Raw genomic sequence first — 19,844 nt, 5'->3', positions numbered from 1 at the left:
TAAATACCTTAAAGGTAGAGTACTTAATGGGGAAGACCACCCATTTTCAATATTGAACTATGTCATTAATATATCTTAGAGGATATATGTGTGTTGCCTAGAACTGGAAGATTGATTTTGGGGTTTATAATGGAAATTTCTTTATTAGGAATAACCCCTTGAGATGAACCATCTCGTTTTCGAGGAGCTCCGCACTTTACAGCATGCTTACGAAGGGTTTGTATTGTAAAGTACAACGGTGTGATGTCATCAAGTTGTACTTTACAATACAAACCCCACACTTTTTTTTTCTATTTCCACACAACTCCTCTAAGGTATATTAATGATATAGTTCAATTTTGACTAACCCTTCCCCTTTAAGTAAATGAGAATTGAGACAAGAACAATGGGTGGTCTCTCCCTTTAAGTAAATGAGAATTGAGACAAGAACCAGTCTCAACCTTCACCTTCTATGATAGCCTTGGATCAAGATCTGACTTTTACTTTGATATGCAAATAGTGGGTGCATCTCTCCATTCCGACATGTCTCCTTTCCGACAGAACTAACCCTATCTCTTACCCTAACCCTAACCATAACCTCTGTGGAGGTGTCGCCGCCACTCAGACAATAAGAAGTCACTGTAGGGGTGGCGACATGTCGGAATGGAGAGAGCCTCCCGCAAAGGGTACCCAAATCGATAAAATACATCTATGATAGTCTTGATCCAAGCCAAGGCTACTCCTATTATGAATATCATAAATATGTATGACAAGTTATACATATTCATGATATTCATCATAGAAGTGAAGTCAATGACAAAATGTTCATGATCAGTGCATAGCTCAGGGGTAGAGAAACCGTCATTAGAGCACGAAGGGTTCTCGAAGGGTTCCCCGTTCGAATCCGGGCTCCCACTGAGAGTCCCACTCCTTGAGCAAGACTCAGAGCCCCAAGTTGCTCCCGGTGAGCACACTGAGCAGGTACCAACCTAGCCGCAAATTGCAACACTAGATTTTATTTTAATCGGATGAATCTAGGGTTGCAATACCTCCCATAGGCACTTAGGCAGCCAATGCATCAAAATAGTTGTTTGCTATCTGATTGTATTTAATAAACGACTTCAAACTCACCAATATTGTGGCTCTATGGAAAGCTTTGAATTTACTCTTGCTATCTGCAAAGTGTTTGTTTCTGAAAAATCCACCCTAGACATGTTATGAGCTACTTTCAATCAAGAAATTGGCTTCAGGTGATTATTTTTTCTAAGTGCTGGAGTTTGGAAGCGCTTGTGGGAAGTCACTCAGCGGTCCTGTGTACCACCTGGTTCTGAATGTCACATAATGCAGGAGGCAGCGGGACGCTGCGTAATAGAAGACGAGCGCTTCCAAAGTTCAACACTTAGAAAATAAACCATGTCTGCTGGGATTTCTTGACAGAATTTTTTCTTGACAGATTTTTCAGAAACAAACACTTTGCAGATAGCAAGAGTAAATTCCAAGCTTTCCATTGAGCCACAATATTGGTGAGTTTGAAGTCGTTTAATACAATCAGAAAGCAAAAAACTGTTTTGATGCATTGGCTGCCTATGGGAGGTATTGCAACCCTAGATTCATCCGATTAAAATAAAATCTAGTGTTGCAATTTGCGGCTAGTACCAACCAGGTACCTCTGCCATCGGTGTATGAATGTGTGTGTGAATGGGTTAATGTAATGCACAATCTATGTAAAGCACCTTGGATAAAAGCGCTAAATACAGTAAATGCACCATTTACCATTTATCAGTAATTGACCACCTCCATAACCCATATGATATTGGGTTAACAGAGAGATCTAATAAGCTAACTTTAATGACCATCTATTTAGATATAAATATTTCTTGTCATTATGTTTTGTACATTATTTTAGATTATACAGATCTATCTAAAAAAAAAAATATATATATATATATATATATATATATATATATATATATGAGAGAGAGAGAGAGAGAGAGAGAATATTGTGTAAAAAAGCAGATGCTGACTGCAGAAACTTCCCACAGAACTCTGACTTCAGAAGGTTGACATTTCTGTATTATAAATCCTTGTTTTGAGTAGTCACGTTTAATATTTTGTTGTCCTCTGTTGAGAATGAGAATGTATTTTAGATTTTCATGAGCTGTGTGCCATAAAAGTCAAAATTAAAACAAAACAAAAAATGTGACCAAATAAACCACGATTTACGATATTATTGCGATAATCAAAATATACCCAACTTATCCTGGGGCGTAACCCCCCGCTATTTGCCAAAAAGATTGCAGATCTACAAGCTTGTGACAAGTTGTGAGCTTGACAAAGAGATTTGGTAGAGTGAAAAAAAGTCTTTATCAACTACGTATAAGTCAGTGCATGACGGAGGATGATTTCACGATAAATGAAATCTCCACGATACGATTATCGTGAGTGTTTTTTTATCACGATAAACGATAATATCGCTTATTGCCCCATCCCTAGACAGAATATGAATTGAAGATGTTGTTTCTGCCCGACAACAGCCATATCTACGGTATCTAAACCTGCCACAAAAAGTTCGGAAATCTAACTTTGGTCGATTATATCTCCCCTTTAATAAACCCAAATGGTATTGAGTTTTATATCTTTTTTTATCGTTGATTCGTCACCTTTACAACGAGGTACAGCTTGTAAGCATCGGGCATTCGAGGCATGAGCTACACAGCCAAGCGTGTGGGTAGCGCCGACCAGAATTTTGCCAAAATGGCTTGCAATATACTGTTCTGCTGGCATTTACTCTCGTTTTGGGCTTCCCTGACACTGAGCTTAACATTAACAAAGTGTAAAAATTGCCAATATGTGTTGTTTTTTCTTTTCATTATTACTGTTGGAGAGTGCAATCATTCAATGCCCCAAGTAACAAAGGTGAACACCAAAAGAACAGTATTGCAGGCCTGCCAGGCCATTTTGACCATTTTTGGAGGGGCGCTACCCACACGTTTGGCTGTGTTGCTCATTCCATGAATGGCCGATCCTTACAAGCCATACCTCGTTGTAAAGGTGACAAATCAACGATAACAATGATATCAAACACAATACCATTTGGCATAATTAAAGGGGAGGATATAATGGACCGAATGTTGGCAAATTTTGGGTCGGCGCTACCCAGTTTTATTAAAGGGGAGATATAATCGACCAAAGTTAGATTTCCGAACTTTTTGTGGCAAGTAAAATGACACGGAGGTGTTCCCAGCTTGAAAGGTATAAATGGGATAAAGAGGAAATATGGGGAATATTTCAGTGTAGACATCATGTTGGTGACAGTGCTATTATTATGACTCTGTAAGTTAACCGCTACATTATAGAGCAGTGAAGTCTGACGTCATTTACCCATGATCCTACCTGGTTCACGACCTCCCCGACAATATCGCGCAACCGCTTGTTTATTTTTGGACCGAAATGCTTATATGAGACGATTTTAGGATGACCCAATGTTATTCTCCATAGAGAAATGACTTCCATGAACCGGGGGATGAGCGAGTCACGTCATGACTTCACTGCTCTATGTTCTCTCTCCTACAGGTACAAGGAGAGAGAGTATTTGAGAATACATCCAGATATGACAGACTACAAGGAGCCCAAGCCACGTTCTAGAAGTCGAGGTGCTGCTGCCTGTTTTCAGTCTGTGTTGGACTGTGTTAAGCCCAAGTCATCCATGCTTCCTTCTGGGTTTCTGGTCCATGCTGACTTGGCAGGAGGAGATGCTTCAGATTTGGGTTGTGCCACAGGCCTGAGGTAACTGCATAGCAATAGATGAGGAAAAGTAGCATGCAACACAACAGTGCATGAGATTCTTTAGTTTGTGTTGTCTCTTTACCGCATAACTACATCCATATTTTAACATTTTACACACAACAGCAGCAGCATGTCAGTAAGGCAGTTTGTCTAATGCTGCAATGGCTGAGTGGACAAAACTCATACTAAAGTGAAATATTTTCCCATCTCAATGTTCTATTTCTATTACATGGGTTTTGTTTACTTTTTTGTACCACAACCCCATATGTTCGTGACAGCCCTACCCCGTATCTGCGTGAAGTAGGCGGCTGCCTTGTTAGTAGACCGGAAGCAAATCAACCTTATTATTTGTCTGTCCCAGCAACACAATCTCGGTGGATCTAGCACCTGTAAACATGGGGCGATCGTGAGATTTGCGGTCATCCCACTTAAGAGACCATTTTGTAGAATTTGTGTACTACAGTGACTACAATTGAGAGGGTGGATTTTCAAAATAACCTTCTTTGGCTGTATTCCTCAGCCGTCCAGAGCCTGTGGGAGGACTGGCCCTCTCAAAAGACTACCCCAAACTCCTTAAGCTGGATCCAGACAGTGAAGACGAGGTAATACCATAAAATAACAATTTTACATGATAGCCATAATCATAATTATGGAGGTGAATTCTCTTTGACAAGCAGCGTTTGCTGACCAGGGCAATTCTTCTTGAAGAGTATACTTAAAGTAAATTCTAGAACTGGTGTCCCCCAGGGTTTGTACTTGGCCCCCTTCTTTTTCCCCTCTACTGCACCAGATCTCTTCGCCAGTGTTTGCCTGTTATAACATGCCCAGGAAAGGGACGCTAGGGTGGTTAAGTCTACACATTTAAATTAGATTGTTTGATTAGATTTAATGTACCTTTTCTGCTTTTAGGATGAAGACTCGGACACTCCCTCCATCCCCACCCTAACACCACCTGATCGAAGAAGCTTAATGGAGGAGTATTTCCTGAACCAATCTGGCCACCTGGACAACTCAAAGACACACGGTAAGGGCACGCACGCACTCACGCACTCAAGCACTCACTCACTCACTCACTCACTCACTCACTCACTCCCTCTTCCAACTGCCTGCCAAACCAGCTAACTCATTTTGTTTATCCATAAATCAGTGCTATTGAACACCCTTTACGTCTGTTGGTTATACATTTATATTGTAAAATGTTAATGTAACTCTGGGAGTGTACAAATGTTTGGCTCTCAGAGTTGCAGACCAATAAGGGTCCATTTGGTTCCCCCTGGAACTCCCTCAAGGATCCCTGGGGGTCCCCGGACCCCACTTTGATAACCAATGGTGTATACGGTATTGGCCTATACTCAAGTGTGTGGTGTTAGGTATAGGGATGGGACGATACGCGATATTGTCGTTTATCGTGATAAAAAACACCCACGATACTCGTATCGTGGAGATTTAATTTATCGTGATATCGTCCTCCGTCATGCACTACGATCAATTCACCTTTTATTTGTCGAGCTGCATATCCAGTACCACTTAAACCCTCTATAATTGGTAAAAAGTACTTATAATATACATACTTGATTGTCTTTTTTTTCCACTATCAAATGTCTTTGCCAAAAAATTACCGATCTATTGTTTGGCAAATGTTCCCGCCACAGGATAATGGATTTTGATTATCGCGATAATATCGTAAATCATGATTTCTTTTGTCACAGTAATCGTGATATGAAATTTTCATATCGTCCCATCCCTAGTTATGTAGTGGAATTTTTGCAGCCAAAGCTAATGCTTCTGTCCGGAGAAGTGCACGTTATCATGATGCCCAGTTGTCCCCTACATGTCCCTCTTTTTCTTACATTTGTATCTCCAGTATGGCAAACCAACAGGCACAAGTATCACATGGCAGCATTGAGCGGTGAGAAGTTTGACAGCCTGTTGAAGATGTGTCCTGACTTGCACAGCTACAAGAGCTCCATGGCAGCATTTGTCTTGGAGACAGGTGAGGCCTTTGTACACCAGATATCACAGTATTATTTATGATATTATAACACAACTACAGTATACTTTTTAAAATGGTATAGTGTTGCATGATTGTGCACGCAAGCCACCTTTTTGCCAATGGTATTCTTTTCTAGATGACAGCAATGTTCCTTTGCCACTGAGGCAGACCTCTGACCCCTCGCATGCTACTTAACTCTCCTACTGCCAGATTATTTATTTATTTATTGGGTCTGGTGCCATCAAAAAGCGGCTTACCTTTGCGACGTTATAGCAGATAGACAGACATTTTTTTTTTTTTTTTTTTTTTTTATTGTGCAATAGTGCACTTTGGTCTGCCAGGCAGCAGAGGGCGGCGTCATGCGAGAATGAATGTGAATTTGCCTGTTATGTGTTGAAGAAGAAGAAGACCAGTCACTGGCCACAGAGCCTTACAGCCAGAGGAAATCAACAAGGAAGTGAATTGTTCTCCGTTGATCTAACGCATAATGGATTTTTTACACCATCACCGCGGAAAATGTGTTTATAGTACACGGCCGCGCGACCCCTCATCAGCTTACAGTCATCAGACGAACGAACCGAACGAGCGCCGTATTGGCATCGAGGTTCTGTAAAAAATGGGGCGAACGTTAACGTTCAAAGCGTGGGGAGAGTTAAAGCATATACATTTTGGGCGTGTTTTATCCTGTATAGTTAATTTAATGGGACCCCAACTTTCAGCAGCTGTCAAGGATTCTCCTAGGTAAACTGAATGTCAGTCTTTGTGGGATGTGTTACTAGACACCTTTACAAACACTTTGGTGAAGACATTTTTTGGTTAGGAATTTTTACCAGGACTTTTTAAGATATTCCCTTCCTAAAAGGGACAAGGCTTGGCAGATACAGAGATCTCCGTATATGGCCATATCAGTCGGATCGGTTGTGCGATGTAGGTGTGACTCTAATTCCAAGTAAAGGGCATAAAACGAGACTTGGGTGCTAAACAGTGTGCTTGCACACCAGGCCTGTTTAGTCTGGCACAGCTGGGTGTTCAAACATTTTCAAGCTGACGTCCCGTTTTTTTGGTATGTAATTTTAGTCCCTTGTCAGTTTGGAATGAAAACCACGCAGGCTCACTGCCCTGGTGGAATCCCTGGTAACAAAAGAGCCGCTTGGTTAGGCTAAATAAAATGAGTTTTTACCTTTTTATTCTGTAGATTTTCAGTTACAATTCAGCTTTAGCGCTTGAAGACTTTATTAGAAGTTTGCTCTTCTTGAGTTTCACCACTTGTGTCACTACACGCATTTAGCTGCATGAGCTTTGTAGGATTCATCTACTTTTGAGTACATGAGCTATATAGATTCTTGCAGACAACCCCTATTCTAGGCAGCTTGGCTCAATCAACTCCTTTCATCAGATTTTTTGATATTGTATTTCTGAACTGTTGTTTCATGTTGTAGGTAAATTCGAAACCTAGAACTATGATAAGTGTGCTCAAAACATTTAGACATCCCAATTCTGAAAATGGTTTGTGCTGGTTAAATTCCAGACAGCACTGTGTAGAGGTGTTCATGTGCTACACCTCTTTTATGGATCGTTCAGTTCTTTTGAGCCATTTTTACAAGACAAGAGTTTGAATGGAGAAGATGTTGTGAAAGGAAATCTTAAGAATTTACAAGACAAAAACAGACATATTTTCTTTTCCTCCACAGAAGTGCTTGACTCCACAGGTTGTCCTCGTGAGCATTATGAGGTGGTGGCCGTGGGAGCTGGCCAGTCCAGCTGCAGCAACCTGCTCTCCTTCAATGGATCCGTGGTTCATGACGGCCATGCCATGATCATTGCCAAACGTGCTCTGCAGAGGTACTAACAAGTACAACACATTTTTCCACTGGTATTCTGGTATGTTTGACATGGGAGTGCTAACTACAGTATAATATGGGTAGTAGCATGAGTATAGTCCAGGGGTTCCCAAACTTTTTTCTCTCAGGGCACCCCATAAATATTTGTTTTAATCCGAGGCACCCTTACATTATAATTTTCACTCCCAGCACCTTATATTTATAGCATGTCGTTGTTGTCGGGTGGAAACCCTATATGTCCAAAACCGTTTGTTTTGTATTTATCATCTATAAAATGTACTAAACTAGTGAAAACAGCAGATCTACAAGCACACAACGCCTCGCATCGCGAGGCGTTGTGTGCTTGTAGATCGGCGGTTTTCACTAGTTTTGTGCGACAGTCTTGTATGATGAAGCAGGGCTTTACTTAACCAAAAGATTTGAAACTTGGAGATTTCTGCCCAACAGTTAAAATACTTTAGTGATTATGTTTCGAGGAAAACGTTGAGATAATAGCCATTTTGGTTAGAACTGACTGAAAATAACTTTGTACTTCAAGTTTAAAATGATACTCAATATGTTTTGTCCGAAGTATCCAAATAAATTCCAAATATTATCAATCTCGCGGCACCCCTGGACTGCCATCGCGGCACCCCAGGGTGCCCCGTCACCAGAGGAGTATCCAGCACTCCACAGTTTCGCGCACGGCTTTGCGCGCGGCCGAAAAAAAATCGGTTATTTTATGTTCAAAAACGGTTATAAATCGGTTATTTTTTGCCTTTGGATATTTTGGGTTGATTTACTGCTGGTTCTTCAACTTAGAGGTAATCTATTAGATCAATAGATATCAGATCACCATCAGACACACACTACTAGCATGAACTTACTTGGCTTCATCTTCAAACTCTTCAGTCTTGGAGCCTAGAGTAATCCCATTTCCTGATTCCCAGCACCAAACATATCCTTAATGTTTTTACATTTTGCAGCAACTTCTATTCTTTTTTGCTTTTTTCTCTCTCTCTCCTTCTCAGCACCCCCCTTTCTTTTTACCCCCCGCATTTTCCTCCTCAAAACCCTCAGAATTCTCTCTGCATTCAACAGTTGGTTTGTTTGAGTGAAGGAGTGATGATGAACCACCTGTGTTCAATGCTGCTGATAGCTGATTTATTAACACACGGGACACAGGTATGGGGGAGGGGAGAGGAGGCCTCTTCCTTGTCAGTACTGAGTGAGTGAGCTGGAGCAACTGATGGCCCAATGAATGTGATTGGCTGCTGCCAGTCAGCAACGGCCCTCTCTCCACTGCACCGGCCCACTTCCCCCCCCAGCCTGGGCAGCCCACCCTGGGCTGCAGCCCACCCTGGGCTGCCCACCCTGGGCTGCAGCCCACCCTGGGCTGCCCACCCTGGGCTGCAGCCCTCCCTGGGCCGCGGGCCCGCAGCCCACCTTGGGCTGCAGGCTGCAGCCCACCCTAGCGCAGCCCACTCTGGGCTGCAGCCCACCCTAGCGCAGCCCACCCTGGGCTGCAGCCCACCCTAGCGCAGCCCACCCTAGCGCAGCCCACCCTGGGCTGCAGCCCACCCTAGCGCAGCCCACCTTGGGCTGCAGCCCACCCTAGCGCAGCCCACCCTAGCGCAGCCCACCCTAGCGCAGCCCACCTTGGGCTGCAGCCCACCCTAGCGCAGCCCACTCTGGGCTGCAGCCCACCCTAGCGCAGCCCACCCTGGGCTGCAGCCCACCCTAGCGCAGCCCACTCTGGGCTGCAGCCCACCCTAGCGCAGCCCCCCCTGGGCTGCAGCCCAGCACCCTGGGTTGCAGCCCACCCTAGCCCTGTTATAAATCAGCCACTGACTAGCATGAACTAGCATTTGAGACACACACACTTTACAGTGCTCTAACTGAAACTCTGGACTCACTGGTCTCATTTCTATCCATAAACCCTTGGATATATAATAACCCCCAGGGGTCCACGGACCCCCGCGGACCCCCGCGGACCCTTTTTTTTTTTTTTTTTTTGGGGGGGGGGGGCGGCGGCCCGGGGGGGTCCCCCCCGTCCCCCCCATTAGATACCCCCCTGCCCGTCACCCACTTTGAAAACCCCTGGTATAGTCTACCACAGGGGTGCCCAACCAGTCGATCGCGGTCGACCGGTAGATCGCGGGCTGGTTACCAGTGGACCGCGAGATGATTTCAAATAAATAATTTATTAATTCGGGGGGGGAAGGACATACATCGGGCGTTTCAGTGAAACGACTCCGAGCGAGTGGATGATGTTGACTGAACTCAACTCAACGTGTAGTAGTCAGAGCATGTGAGCGGAGTGGAGCGGCAACTAAAGCCGCTCCGCGCTCCAGAGGGCTCTTGTCCCGCTCGCTCATCGCTCTGGTCGGCCACCGCACCGCTCCGCTCCCCGCCGCTCCGTCGCTCACGTTGATTTTCGCATTTCTCGCTCCGCGCTCGCTCCACGCTCCGCTCAGGGTCGTCAATCAGAGTCACCAGCCAAAATAAAAAAAGTATTTTGCTACCATATGCGAAACACTTTCTCCTTTGCTTTGCACAACAAGTGTTCCCAACACAAATGCCTGCGGTAACGTTACGTGAGCCTCGGCTTGATGGAGACCTGCGTTCACTGTTACAAAAGACGCCATCTAATCTAAGGCATTGTATTTTTTAATAAGACGGGCAATATTAAATCCAGCTGGTTATTGATTAATCACCACAACCGAGAGACGGAGGCGACTCGTGGCGTGTGTTTTTCAATCAGTCTCACTTGAATTCGTATCCGTTGACTGGCTGGTGATATATAACTTAACTGACACAAGGTAGGCTATGTATTATAAACATTACATAGCCTACGTGTGTGGATGAGTGAAATCGTGATAAAGGGAATTCTCTGTCTGTTCTCCTCTCCGTCTCCGCGGTGCCAACAAGGCTTCACTGCACTAGTAGGCTACTGCGCACGGCTCTGTTTTGTTGGAAACATGCGGCGCGCGGCCCCAATAGGGTCGGCTTGGAGCGGAGCGGAGCGGAGCGGAGGAATGGAGCGGAGGAGATTCCTCGCTCCAGGAGATGTGCCATGAACATAACTGCTTTATTTGGATCAACCTACCTGTGTGAGTCTGCTTTTTCTCACATGAAGTTCATCAAGTCAAAGTACAGAGCCACAGATGAGCACCTTGTGGCCTGCCTAATTTAGCCTAAAACTTGCAACCAGCTCATACAACCCTGACTTTGACAGGCTAGCCTCCTCTTCCCAGTGCCAGGTTTCCCACTAAGGCAGAGAGACTGACATGGAATAAAGGACAAAAAAAAAAACTATAAAAAAAATATAAAAAAAGAAAAAGAAAACTAATAAAAAAGAGAACTATCAGTGACTTGACATAAATCCACAGGTTTTGTGTGAGTGTGTTGTCAGTGCATGTATGCAGAGTGTGCAATAAATGGTCATGCTGTCTGTATGCCCAATGTGAGAAGTTGCAATCGTTTCATTCAATTACAATTCCTACTATACAGTATGATTACAGTACAGTACAGTGAGTACAATGTTATAATATCTATTAATATTTTCTGTTTTTCACATGTATATTGAATGGGTGTTACGGTACATTTTTGGGCTGGTAGCCCTCAGCTAGGTGGCACATTTTCAAAGTAGACCTTGGGTCAAAAAAGGTTGGGCACCCCTGGTCTACCAGATATCTCGCCTACTGATAGGTATGGTGATGTCTGCTGCTCTATTCTCTAGCATGAGGAAAACCTATATTTCCATTAAAGGACAACTTTGTTTTTTTACAACAAGGGTTCATATTTTGGATTGTAATTAGAGAAAAGAAAAAGTGAGTGTTAAAATGTTTTCATTTGCTTCATTCTATTGTTTTATCGTGTTTACCGTGCTAAAATGTGGGGCATGCGTACGCTAAATATGTCTTTTTAGACACAATAAGCCAGCAGTTTCTTTATTGCTATTTACAGTAACACTTCTAGCCCCCATAAGTCACATCCAATGAAAGGTTGCGTTGTATCTTGGGAATGGGCTTATTCTGTGTAAAATGACATACGGTATTTAGCCACTTGTACGCATGCCCCCAAACACTGAAATAAGAATCTCTAAAGCAATAGAAAGAAGTAAATGAAATAATTTTAACACTCATCTTTTATATTCTTTAATGCAATCTAAAATATGAACCCTTGTTGTAAAAAACTAAAGTTGTCCTTTAACCAACAGAACAAGGATCAAACTCTCTTATTGCCTTACTCGTCGCTGTCTTTTGTCAACGGTGGTTCAGTTCACAGAATAACATAGTATATTTTTATATTATTTACTTTAACTCACTTTAGCATGGTTGTCGACTTGTTCAGATTCTTGTACAAGCAGCTGCTGCTGTTCTACGGTTCTCCTGGTGATCCAAAGTCCAAGAAGTCGTGCATCTTGGAAAGCAGTGTTGAAGGCCACCGTCTGCAGCTGAAACCCAAGATCCATCTGCATCTCTACTCCAATCAGACCCCAGACGGAGCCGCAAAGAACTTCTACTTCAAGTATATGCACGTTCATTTTATTATACAGTACAATCTGAATTTCAACGATGTTTCTGTTCAGTTTGATATGCATTAGGCCTCGGACCCCCATTTTATACAAGTTTAGTTTTCCCTCCCAATCTACTCTGTGTACTTACTTTTTATTAACTTTGAGAGTGTACAAAGGGAACCAAATGGGTCCATTTGGTTCCCTTTATACACTCGAGTTAAGCGTCATTCCGACCAGGCATGATTAAAGATAACTAAACCGATATGTCAGCGTTATTGTGGACGCTGCCATTCACTTTAGTTGAGAACTATTTTTAAAACGATATCTTTATTGTGCCCGGTAGGAATGACGCTTTACAGACCTGTAAGGTCTGGACCAGTGGTGGTTCGTAGACCCGGCGTGAAGCGTAGGGATGGGACGAAAATTTCATATCACGATTATTGTGACCAACGAAATCAAGATTTACCATATTATCGCGATGATAAAAACATCCCCAACATCCATTATCCCGGGGCGGAACATTGTCCAAAAAATAGCCGATCTACAAGCTCACAACACATCGCGTTTGCGACACGTTGTGAGCTTGTAGATCGGCTATTTTTTTGCCAAAGAGATTTGGTAGAGAGTGGAAAAAAGACTCAATTATATACAGTATATTATAAGTACGTTTTACCATTAGAGTGTTTAAATGGTACCGGATATGCAGCTCGGCAAATAAAAGGTGAATTGATCCCAGTGCACGACGTTTTCACGATAAATTAAATCTCCACGATACAATTATCGTGAGTGTTTTTTATCACGATAAACGATAATATCGTCCCATCCCAAGTGAAGCAGTGACATAGGATCAAGTTCAGGGGGCGTCACAAGGGGTAGGAAAGTGGGACTGAGTTACTGGGGCCCAAGGTGGAGGGGCCCTAGTAACTTTATCTATTGAAAAATAGCAGATATACAAGCTCACAGCGCGGCACCGAGTGCCGCGCTGCGAGCTTGTAGATCTGCTATTTTTGAAACGTGAAGATCTTTGAATATATGTATTTTTTAAGCGAACATTTCTAACTCAAATTTTGCTTCTGGGGGTCCCTGGAACTAAATATTTTGAGATCGGGGTCCGTGGCCAAATCCATATCATCTTGGGGGGGTCCTTGACATAGGTTTCTTGCACGCATTTTCACGATTTTTCAAAAATAGCAGATCTACAAGCTCGCAGCGCGGCACTCGGTGCCGCGCTGTGAGCTTGTATATCTGCTATTTTTCAATAGTTAACATTCATGGGGGGCGCCCCGCAGTGAATCCTTGTACCCAGGGCCCAGAATTTCGTGTGACGTCACGCCCCTGATCACGTTGTACTGTTATGTGGTGTGCAGGAGCTCCGTCAACAAGTCCATGAAGCTCTACTACCACACCCAGGACCTGCTGGTCCCCGCGGAGCACCTGGAACCCAGCGTGTGGGGGGCCAGGGTGTGTTGCATGACCGCTAGTGACAAGCTGTGCCGTTGGGCTGTCACCGGGCTCCAGGGGGCACTGCTGAGCAACTTCATCCAGCCACTCTACATCACCAGCCTGGTGCTAGGTAAAGAACTGCAACTAGGGGTGCAACTGTTAATCAAAGTAACCTATTTTATCAAATGAAATAAAAATGATAATCCATTCAAAGCTGTTATGACACGCGAAAAGCGCAATCAGGCTATCTGTATTGTTGATGAAATGCACGCTAAATTCCGCCCCCTCTGGACGACAGACAGTAAAGTCTGTCGCCCGGAGGGGGCGGAATTTAGCGTGCATTTCATTTTGAATCGAGCCACAGAGAGCTGACTGCAGTGAGAATGCGAGTTGTGATAACTAAAATGAAAACTAGCAGTTAGAGGTGTAAAAATGATAAAGATTCCGCAACTTCATGGCATATTTGCAGCTAAAAATGTACACGTTTTTTTTTTTTTTTTTTTTTTTTTATCCCACAATTTTGTAACCCATTTCTTCACCCAGTGCCAATTGCCTATGTAATCCTGGGCTCTGCTCTCCCTCTGCCACGCCTGGGGAGACAACGGACTGACCTCATGCTTCCTTCTGTGCATGAGGAGTCCAAGTTGCTTCTTTTCACCTGACAGTGGAGATTTCCCTGGTTTGGACGTAGCGCGTGGAAGGAACACGTTATTCCAACCAGTTCCTTTCCCCTCCATCAGGCGCCCCGGCTGGCCAGGGGGAGGCATTATTGAGACCAGGATTACGTGCATGTTTTTGTGAGGGTATCAACCCTATGAGGGCATGTTTAACGGCTGTGTCTTGCTGTCTAGTCGGTCCGAGCAACCGAAGCGACCGTGGAGCTGTTGACTCTTCCGCATGAGTGACTTCTCCCCACAACGTGTGTGTGTGTGTGTGTGTGTGTGTGTGTGTCTTGTGTGTGTGGTCGTGACAGAAAATAGCCATGCTACAAGCTCACAACGCGTCGTGGACGCGACGCGTTGTGAGCTTGTAAATCGGCTATTTTGTGCGCAGTCCCGTACGACGGTCAAAGAATACTAAGCAGTCACTCGCTCCGTTTTCAGACCGTTTGTAGAAAGACCACGTGACCTACTGTCTCACAATGTTAATTTTCGGGGGCTGTCATCATCATCTTTAAATCCGCTTGCAGTGAAAATCCATCTGAACGTCGTGACATATCGGTGTTAAAATCATGGAATTTTCTTTTGACTCTGTCCAGGTCATGACGGCCACTCCGCTGAGGACATGTCTAACATCATCAACAAGCGCCTGGGGGACGACTGGGACCGCCTGCTGGACGCGCCCTACAGGAAGCACACTTACCACTTCCTGTGTGTGGACCAGATAAACCCCGGCCACCCGTCCTCCTGCCTAGACAAGCTCAGCATCAACTGGTGTCTGGGAGATCAGGACATTGAGGTTTTGGACACCACGAAAGGCAACATTGCACTCTGGTAAGGTCCATTACACCACTGGTTCTCAACCTTTTCAGGCTGTGACGCACAAAATAATCATATTTAAAACCGGGGACCCGCCACCCCGAGGACCACTAAGGGTTGAGGAATTACAATTTTGTATAACACGGTACTATTTTAACAATTTCTGTCTCTAATATTTGACAATTTGGCCAATGTTTAATTTGTCATTTTAGAGGTATTGAAAAGTCCTTAAATTGTCACTTTGGAAATGTGCATAAACTCTCTCTATACACTTAAACTTTATGTTGGTTTGTTGGCGCACAGCAAGCTTTGAACCGTTTGTGCCAAGATGTAAGCCATATCTAGGCCAGATGTAGGCCACGCTTCAGTTTACTTAAGCACCGGACACTTTTGAGGTTTTTTCCATTGGGCAGACTAGGCAGATGTTAGAGTTATAGCTTCTGTTCCCGGATCACCGCTCAGAAAGCCTATATGAATTCAGAATGGGGGAAAAAAACACGACCCAGCTAGGATGTGTAAATCGACCCAATACCTCTATCAGCATTTGTGCACCCCTAACATACACGCAGACTTTCTACATATTGTAGAACAGGGGTCTTCAACAGGGGGTACGGGACCCCTAGGGGGTCCTCAGAGTTACTACAGGGGGTCCTCCAAATCTTTGTGTGATAGAAAACTTTTTTCTCCTTTTTTATATTATCCACTTGAACCCTGCGAGGATTTGTGAGCTTGTAGATCGACTATTGTCGGCAAAGAGGTCTGGTGTAGAGGGGAAAAAGAACAGTACAGAGTGAAAGGTCAAGTTTTTTAAGTATTGAAGGTTCAAGTGGCTAAATATCTGAAAACACAAATTGACATGAATCCAAAATACTCTGATGACCGTGCTGTCAGACCATTAAACTATATGGAATCTTTGAAAAGGTTTTTGGGGTCCCTGCTTCATCTCTCTTTCAACTAAGGGGTCCTTGGCCTGAAAATGGCCTGTAGAAGACAAGCCAGCATGTTGTTCTGGTCTGTTCCAACATGATCACTTGTTGCATTGCTTTTCTCATTCTCAGCTCCCCATACGTGAGCGGGCCCGGCTTCTCCAGCAGACTTTGCAAGAGAGCGATGTACAGCTACTTCTGCAAAGTGACAGAGCTGGATCACCCAGCTCTGGGTTACAGCTACCTGCTGTCGGCTACCGGAGACCCAGAGCTTCCTACATATCACAATGCCAAGGTTTGTGTAACTGAAGATCAAACTTAGTTCTGTATACTCAAATAATGACTGCTATACATATGGAGTATTGACTGTGTTAACATGTGCACAAATGTACCCTTCTTCAAGGAGAACAATAATAGTAATAATCTTTATTGTCGCCGAAGGGAAATTTGTCTTCACAGTCTGTTCAAACAAAGAAACAACACATAACCATATAACAAGTAACAACACAAACATCACAAAGACAGATCATTAGTACCCCACTATACACAAAAAAACGTCTTAGTGGCGGGGGCGATTCTTTAGCAGATTGTTAACTCATTTGCTGCCCCCTCCCGAGTTTCCCGAGTTATTACAGTACCCCCAGACTGCCATGGCCCGAGTTTCCAGAGTTTTCCAGTTTTTTGGACCTCAAAAAATGTATTTGGCATGATCGCAACCGCGAAATTGCATGTTTAACCCCCATACCAACCACATCTTTCAAAATGGCAGCCATGTTTGTTTACATTTGAAGAAAACAATGGCTTCTATCTCATGAATGCCTGAACGGATTTCCAAGCGGATTTTTTGTTTGAAAGCTGTGAAACGTGTGCACACATATGGTGCATGATCTAGGCATGGGCGTGCACGATCCGTGCACTAAAAGTTGATCCGTGCACTAAAGATTACATGGAATGGCAGTGAGGAACTTGGTGGCCATTTTGAAAAGGCAATGAATGAGTTAAGTGCAGCAGTGGCTGAGGGTACAAAACCTGCTAAACCGAACCTTGTGCTACAGTAGCCTACTTCAAGTTTCTGTATCTTCTCCCTGATGGCAAGAGGTCGAAGTAGCAATGCAGAGGATGATCAGTCTAATTTGTTATTGAGAGTGCTAAGCGTGTGGTGGCTTTATTGTTCATATCAGTGAAGTTCATAACGGATTACATGAAGTCTTTGCTGACAACGTTTAGATGTAATGTGTTGATCAAACCTCAGTTTATTGTCCAAAGTGAGTCCAAGATAATATGTGAAGCTATCAACCTGTTTGACTGTGGTCATTAAAAAAATGGATTCTGGTGGCCAGGGACCCTTTTCATGTGATGTCTCAACTTAAAGGAGTCATCCAGACCAAAACACATATAGGGTTAAATCTGTCTTTTATCACACCCCTTTATACCTGCTTTATTCCATTTTTTTCATAGCTGCCCCTGTTGCTAGATTTCAGCTGCCCCTGTTGCTAGATTTCGCAGGCCCTCTCATAACTAACAGAGTGTATAGCCTTTATACTAGTGCGGTTATTTCTTCAGCTTCAAAGTTAGTATTTTTTTATTGGATTGTGTTTACACAACGTCCTGAGACCAACCAAACCGCTGTTTTGACCTCACAGGCATCCTTACTTGTCAAACCGACCCCTCCCTCCCCTCCCTTTCTAGCCTCTCCTCTCCCTGCTCTGGTGCAGAGCAGAAGCCGTTTGACAAGTAAGGGTGCCTGTGAGGTCAAAACAGCGGTTTGGTTGGTCTCAGGACGTTGTGTAAACACAATCCAATAAAAAAATACTAACTTTGAAGCTGAAGAAATAACCGCACTAGTATAAAGGCTATACACTCTGTTAGTTATGAGAAGGCCCGCAAAATCTAGCAACAGGGGCAGCCGAAATCTAGCAACAGGGGCAGCTATGAAAAAAATCGACTAAAGCAGGTATAAAGGGGTGTGATAAAAGACAGATTTAACCCTATATGTGTTTTGGTCTGGATGACTCCTTTAAGTCACATGAGTGGAGGGTCACATTATTGTAGATGAAAAGATTGCTTGTTTTAACTGAGTAAAGCCAAATAGCGGAAGGACGATGACATGTCTGCAAGTTTGCACATGGATGGCTGTTCTGTTGCTGCACACCGTAAAATCTTTTATGTTGGTCTCATCTCACCCCTCATAAAAGTAATCCTAATTGCATCGCAAAGAACGGAGTCATACAATTTTTATATTTGTCTCCAATTTTCCTCACGTCTTCCTTTTAATTTTAGTGCTGGCAAGGCTATTAAACAGTAGCACAGAGGGAAGCGATCTGGGGGCTGGATCCTTGGGTTGACAGACGGTTCTACCACCTCTACCGACAATATTCCTCTCAAATATTGACTTGTACACATACGTGACAGTCAGCAAACAGCAGAGGTTCTGTGTGCACTAGGGTTGTGCCTCCATCTTCAGATCGTTTCATTTGCACTGACTGAGATCATCAGTACACGATTGATTCCCTTGCGGGGGATCCGGCTGCTTGTGAAATGTTGGCCTATAATAAATAAAGTCACCATGGCTACTGTTGGCAGAGGTCCGCTCTAGCCATTCGTTAAATGGCTTAACTGTTGCAGTTAGGAATCTTTTAACCACGGATGTGTAAGCAGGTCAACAACAGCAACACTGGCTTCCGGTACTGTCTACCGTCTGTTCTTGTAACTTTAATTTAGACCCTAGTTTCCCTTTATAAAGGTGTTAAATTAATATCATGTGATGAAGCAATCTCCCAACACTCATTGTCTTCTCATATTCCCTGCTCTGGAAGGTCCGAATGGACCATGCAGTAAATGCACTGGAGGGAGAACAGATCATTTCTACCAGCTATTTAGCCACATGTTCTATGTGCGTGACACGCTGACTCTGTCAGAGATGCAAGGAAGACACACCTTTACAGTATTAGGCTCCGCCTTGTTTTATTTACCTTTTTAATTCAAACTTAAACTATAAACTGGGGTTCATCTTAAAGTTCTCTGCTTCTCTGGCTGATATTCATATCCCAATAAAGAAGTCATGGACATTATTGTTTACAAACAATCTTTTCCTGGGACTATTTTTGGCTTGACTCACTGTGCTTAGGGCTGCAACTATCAATTATTCTCTTACCTAGTATTCTATCGGTAACCTTTTCGATTAATCCAATAATAGAAAATGTCAGCTCTACAAGCTCCCAGGTGCATTGGAAGCTTGTAGATCTGCTATTTATCTGCTATTTTCACTATATTTCAATTTCTTTGACATAATATACAATTAGCGTTCAATTATTTTTCAATTGATCAAATCAGTTATTTCGATTAACCGTTGCACCATCACTCAGGGTTTAACGTTCTCAGTCCTGGGGACTGATTTCAGTCTTGAGGATTCCATAAAGGATATTTCTGAGATCAGTGCAGATCCGCAAAATAAATAAGGGGGGGGTGTAGCGATGGCCGCGGCGTGAATGACAAGGTTGTCAAAGCGCTCCAAACTAAAAAGCAGTTATAATTTCAAGATATGAGTATTTGAACTGGCCAGACTAGCAATAGAATACAACAACTTCAGAAGATACTTCTATAAAATGAAGCATGGATCGGCACACACCCATTCAGTGAAGGCAGACAGAACTTCAGGGAAACAATATGGTCTGAAAATAGTTTTCAGTCTTGTGGTTCTTTTTGGCTTTAACCTCTGACCATCACTACTTGACTGTGTTGCATTCCTTCATTGCAGATGGCAGCCGTGCAGTACCAGAAGGCCAAGGGTCTGATCAAGAGCCACTTTGTGACCAACAACGCTGGTCCGTGGAACTCCAAGTACCTGGTGGACTGCTTCAGCACCTGATCCTCCGTAAATGCCGTCGCTTTTAGTTC

The 19,844-nt window shown here is 43.6% G+C and overlaps 1 protein-coding gene across 1 annotated transcript; it reads left to right on the top strand.

Moving 5' to 3' along the window:
• Positions 1-3,589: 3,589 nt before the first annotated feature.
• adad2 (adenosine deaminase domain containing 2) lies at positions 3,590-19,815 on the top strand (the record flags this gene model as incomplete). Its single annotated transcript, XM_080748732.1, has 10 exons — positions 3,590-3,765; positions 4,286-4,367; positions 4,675-4,789; positions 5,630-5,758; positions 7,450-7,600; positions 11,935-12,111; positions 13,468-13,673; positions 14,802-15,036; positions 16,080-16,242; positions 19,705-19,815. 10 exons carry the CDS (start codon positions 3,590-3,592, stop codon positions 19,813-19,815), a joined length of 1,545 nt encoding a protein of 514 aa, XP_080604858.1.
• Positions 19,816-19,844: the final 29 nt, after the last annotated feature.

Source organism: Nannobrachium achirus (genome assembly GCF_963921795.1).
Source record: "Nannobrachium achirus genome assembly, chromosome: 19".
In the NCBI taxonomy this organism is placed as follows: Eukaryota; Metazoa; Chordata; class Actinopteri; order Myctophiformes; family Myctophidae; genus Nannobrachium; species Nannobrachium achirus.
This window is presented reverse-complemented; position numbering and strand designations above follow the sequence as displayed.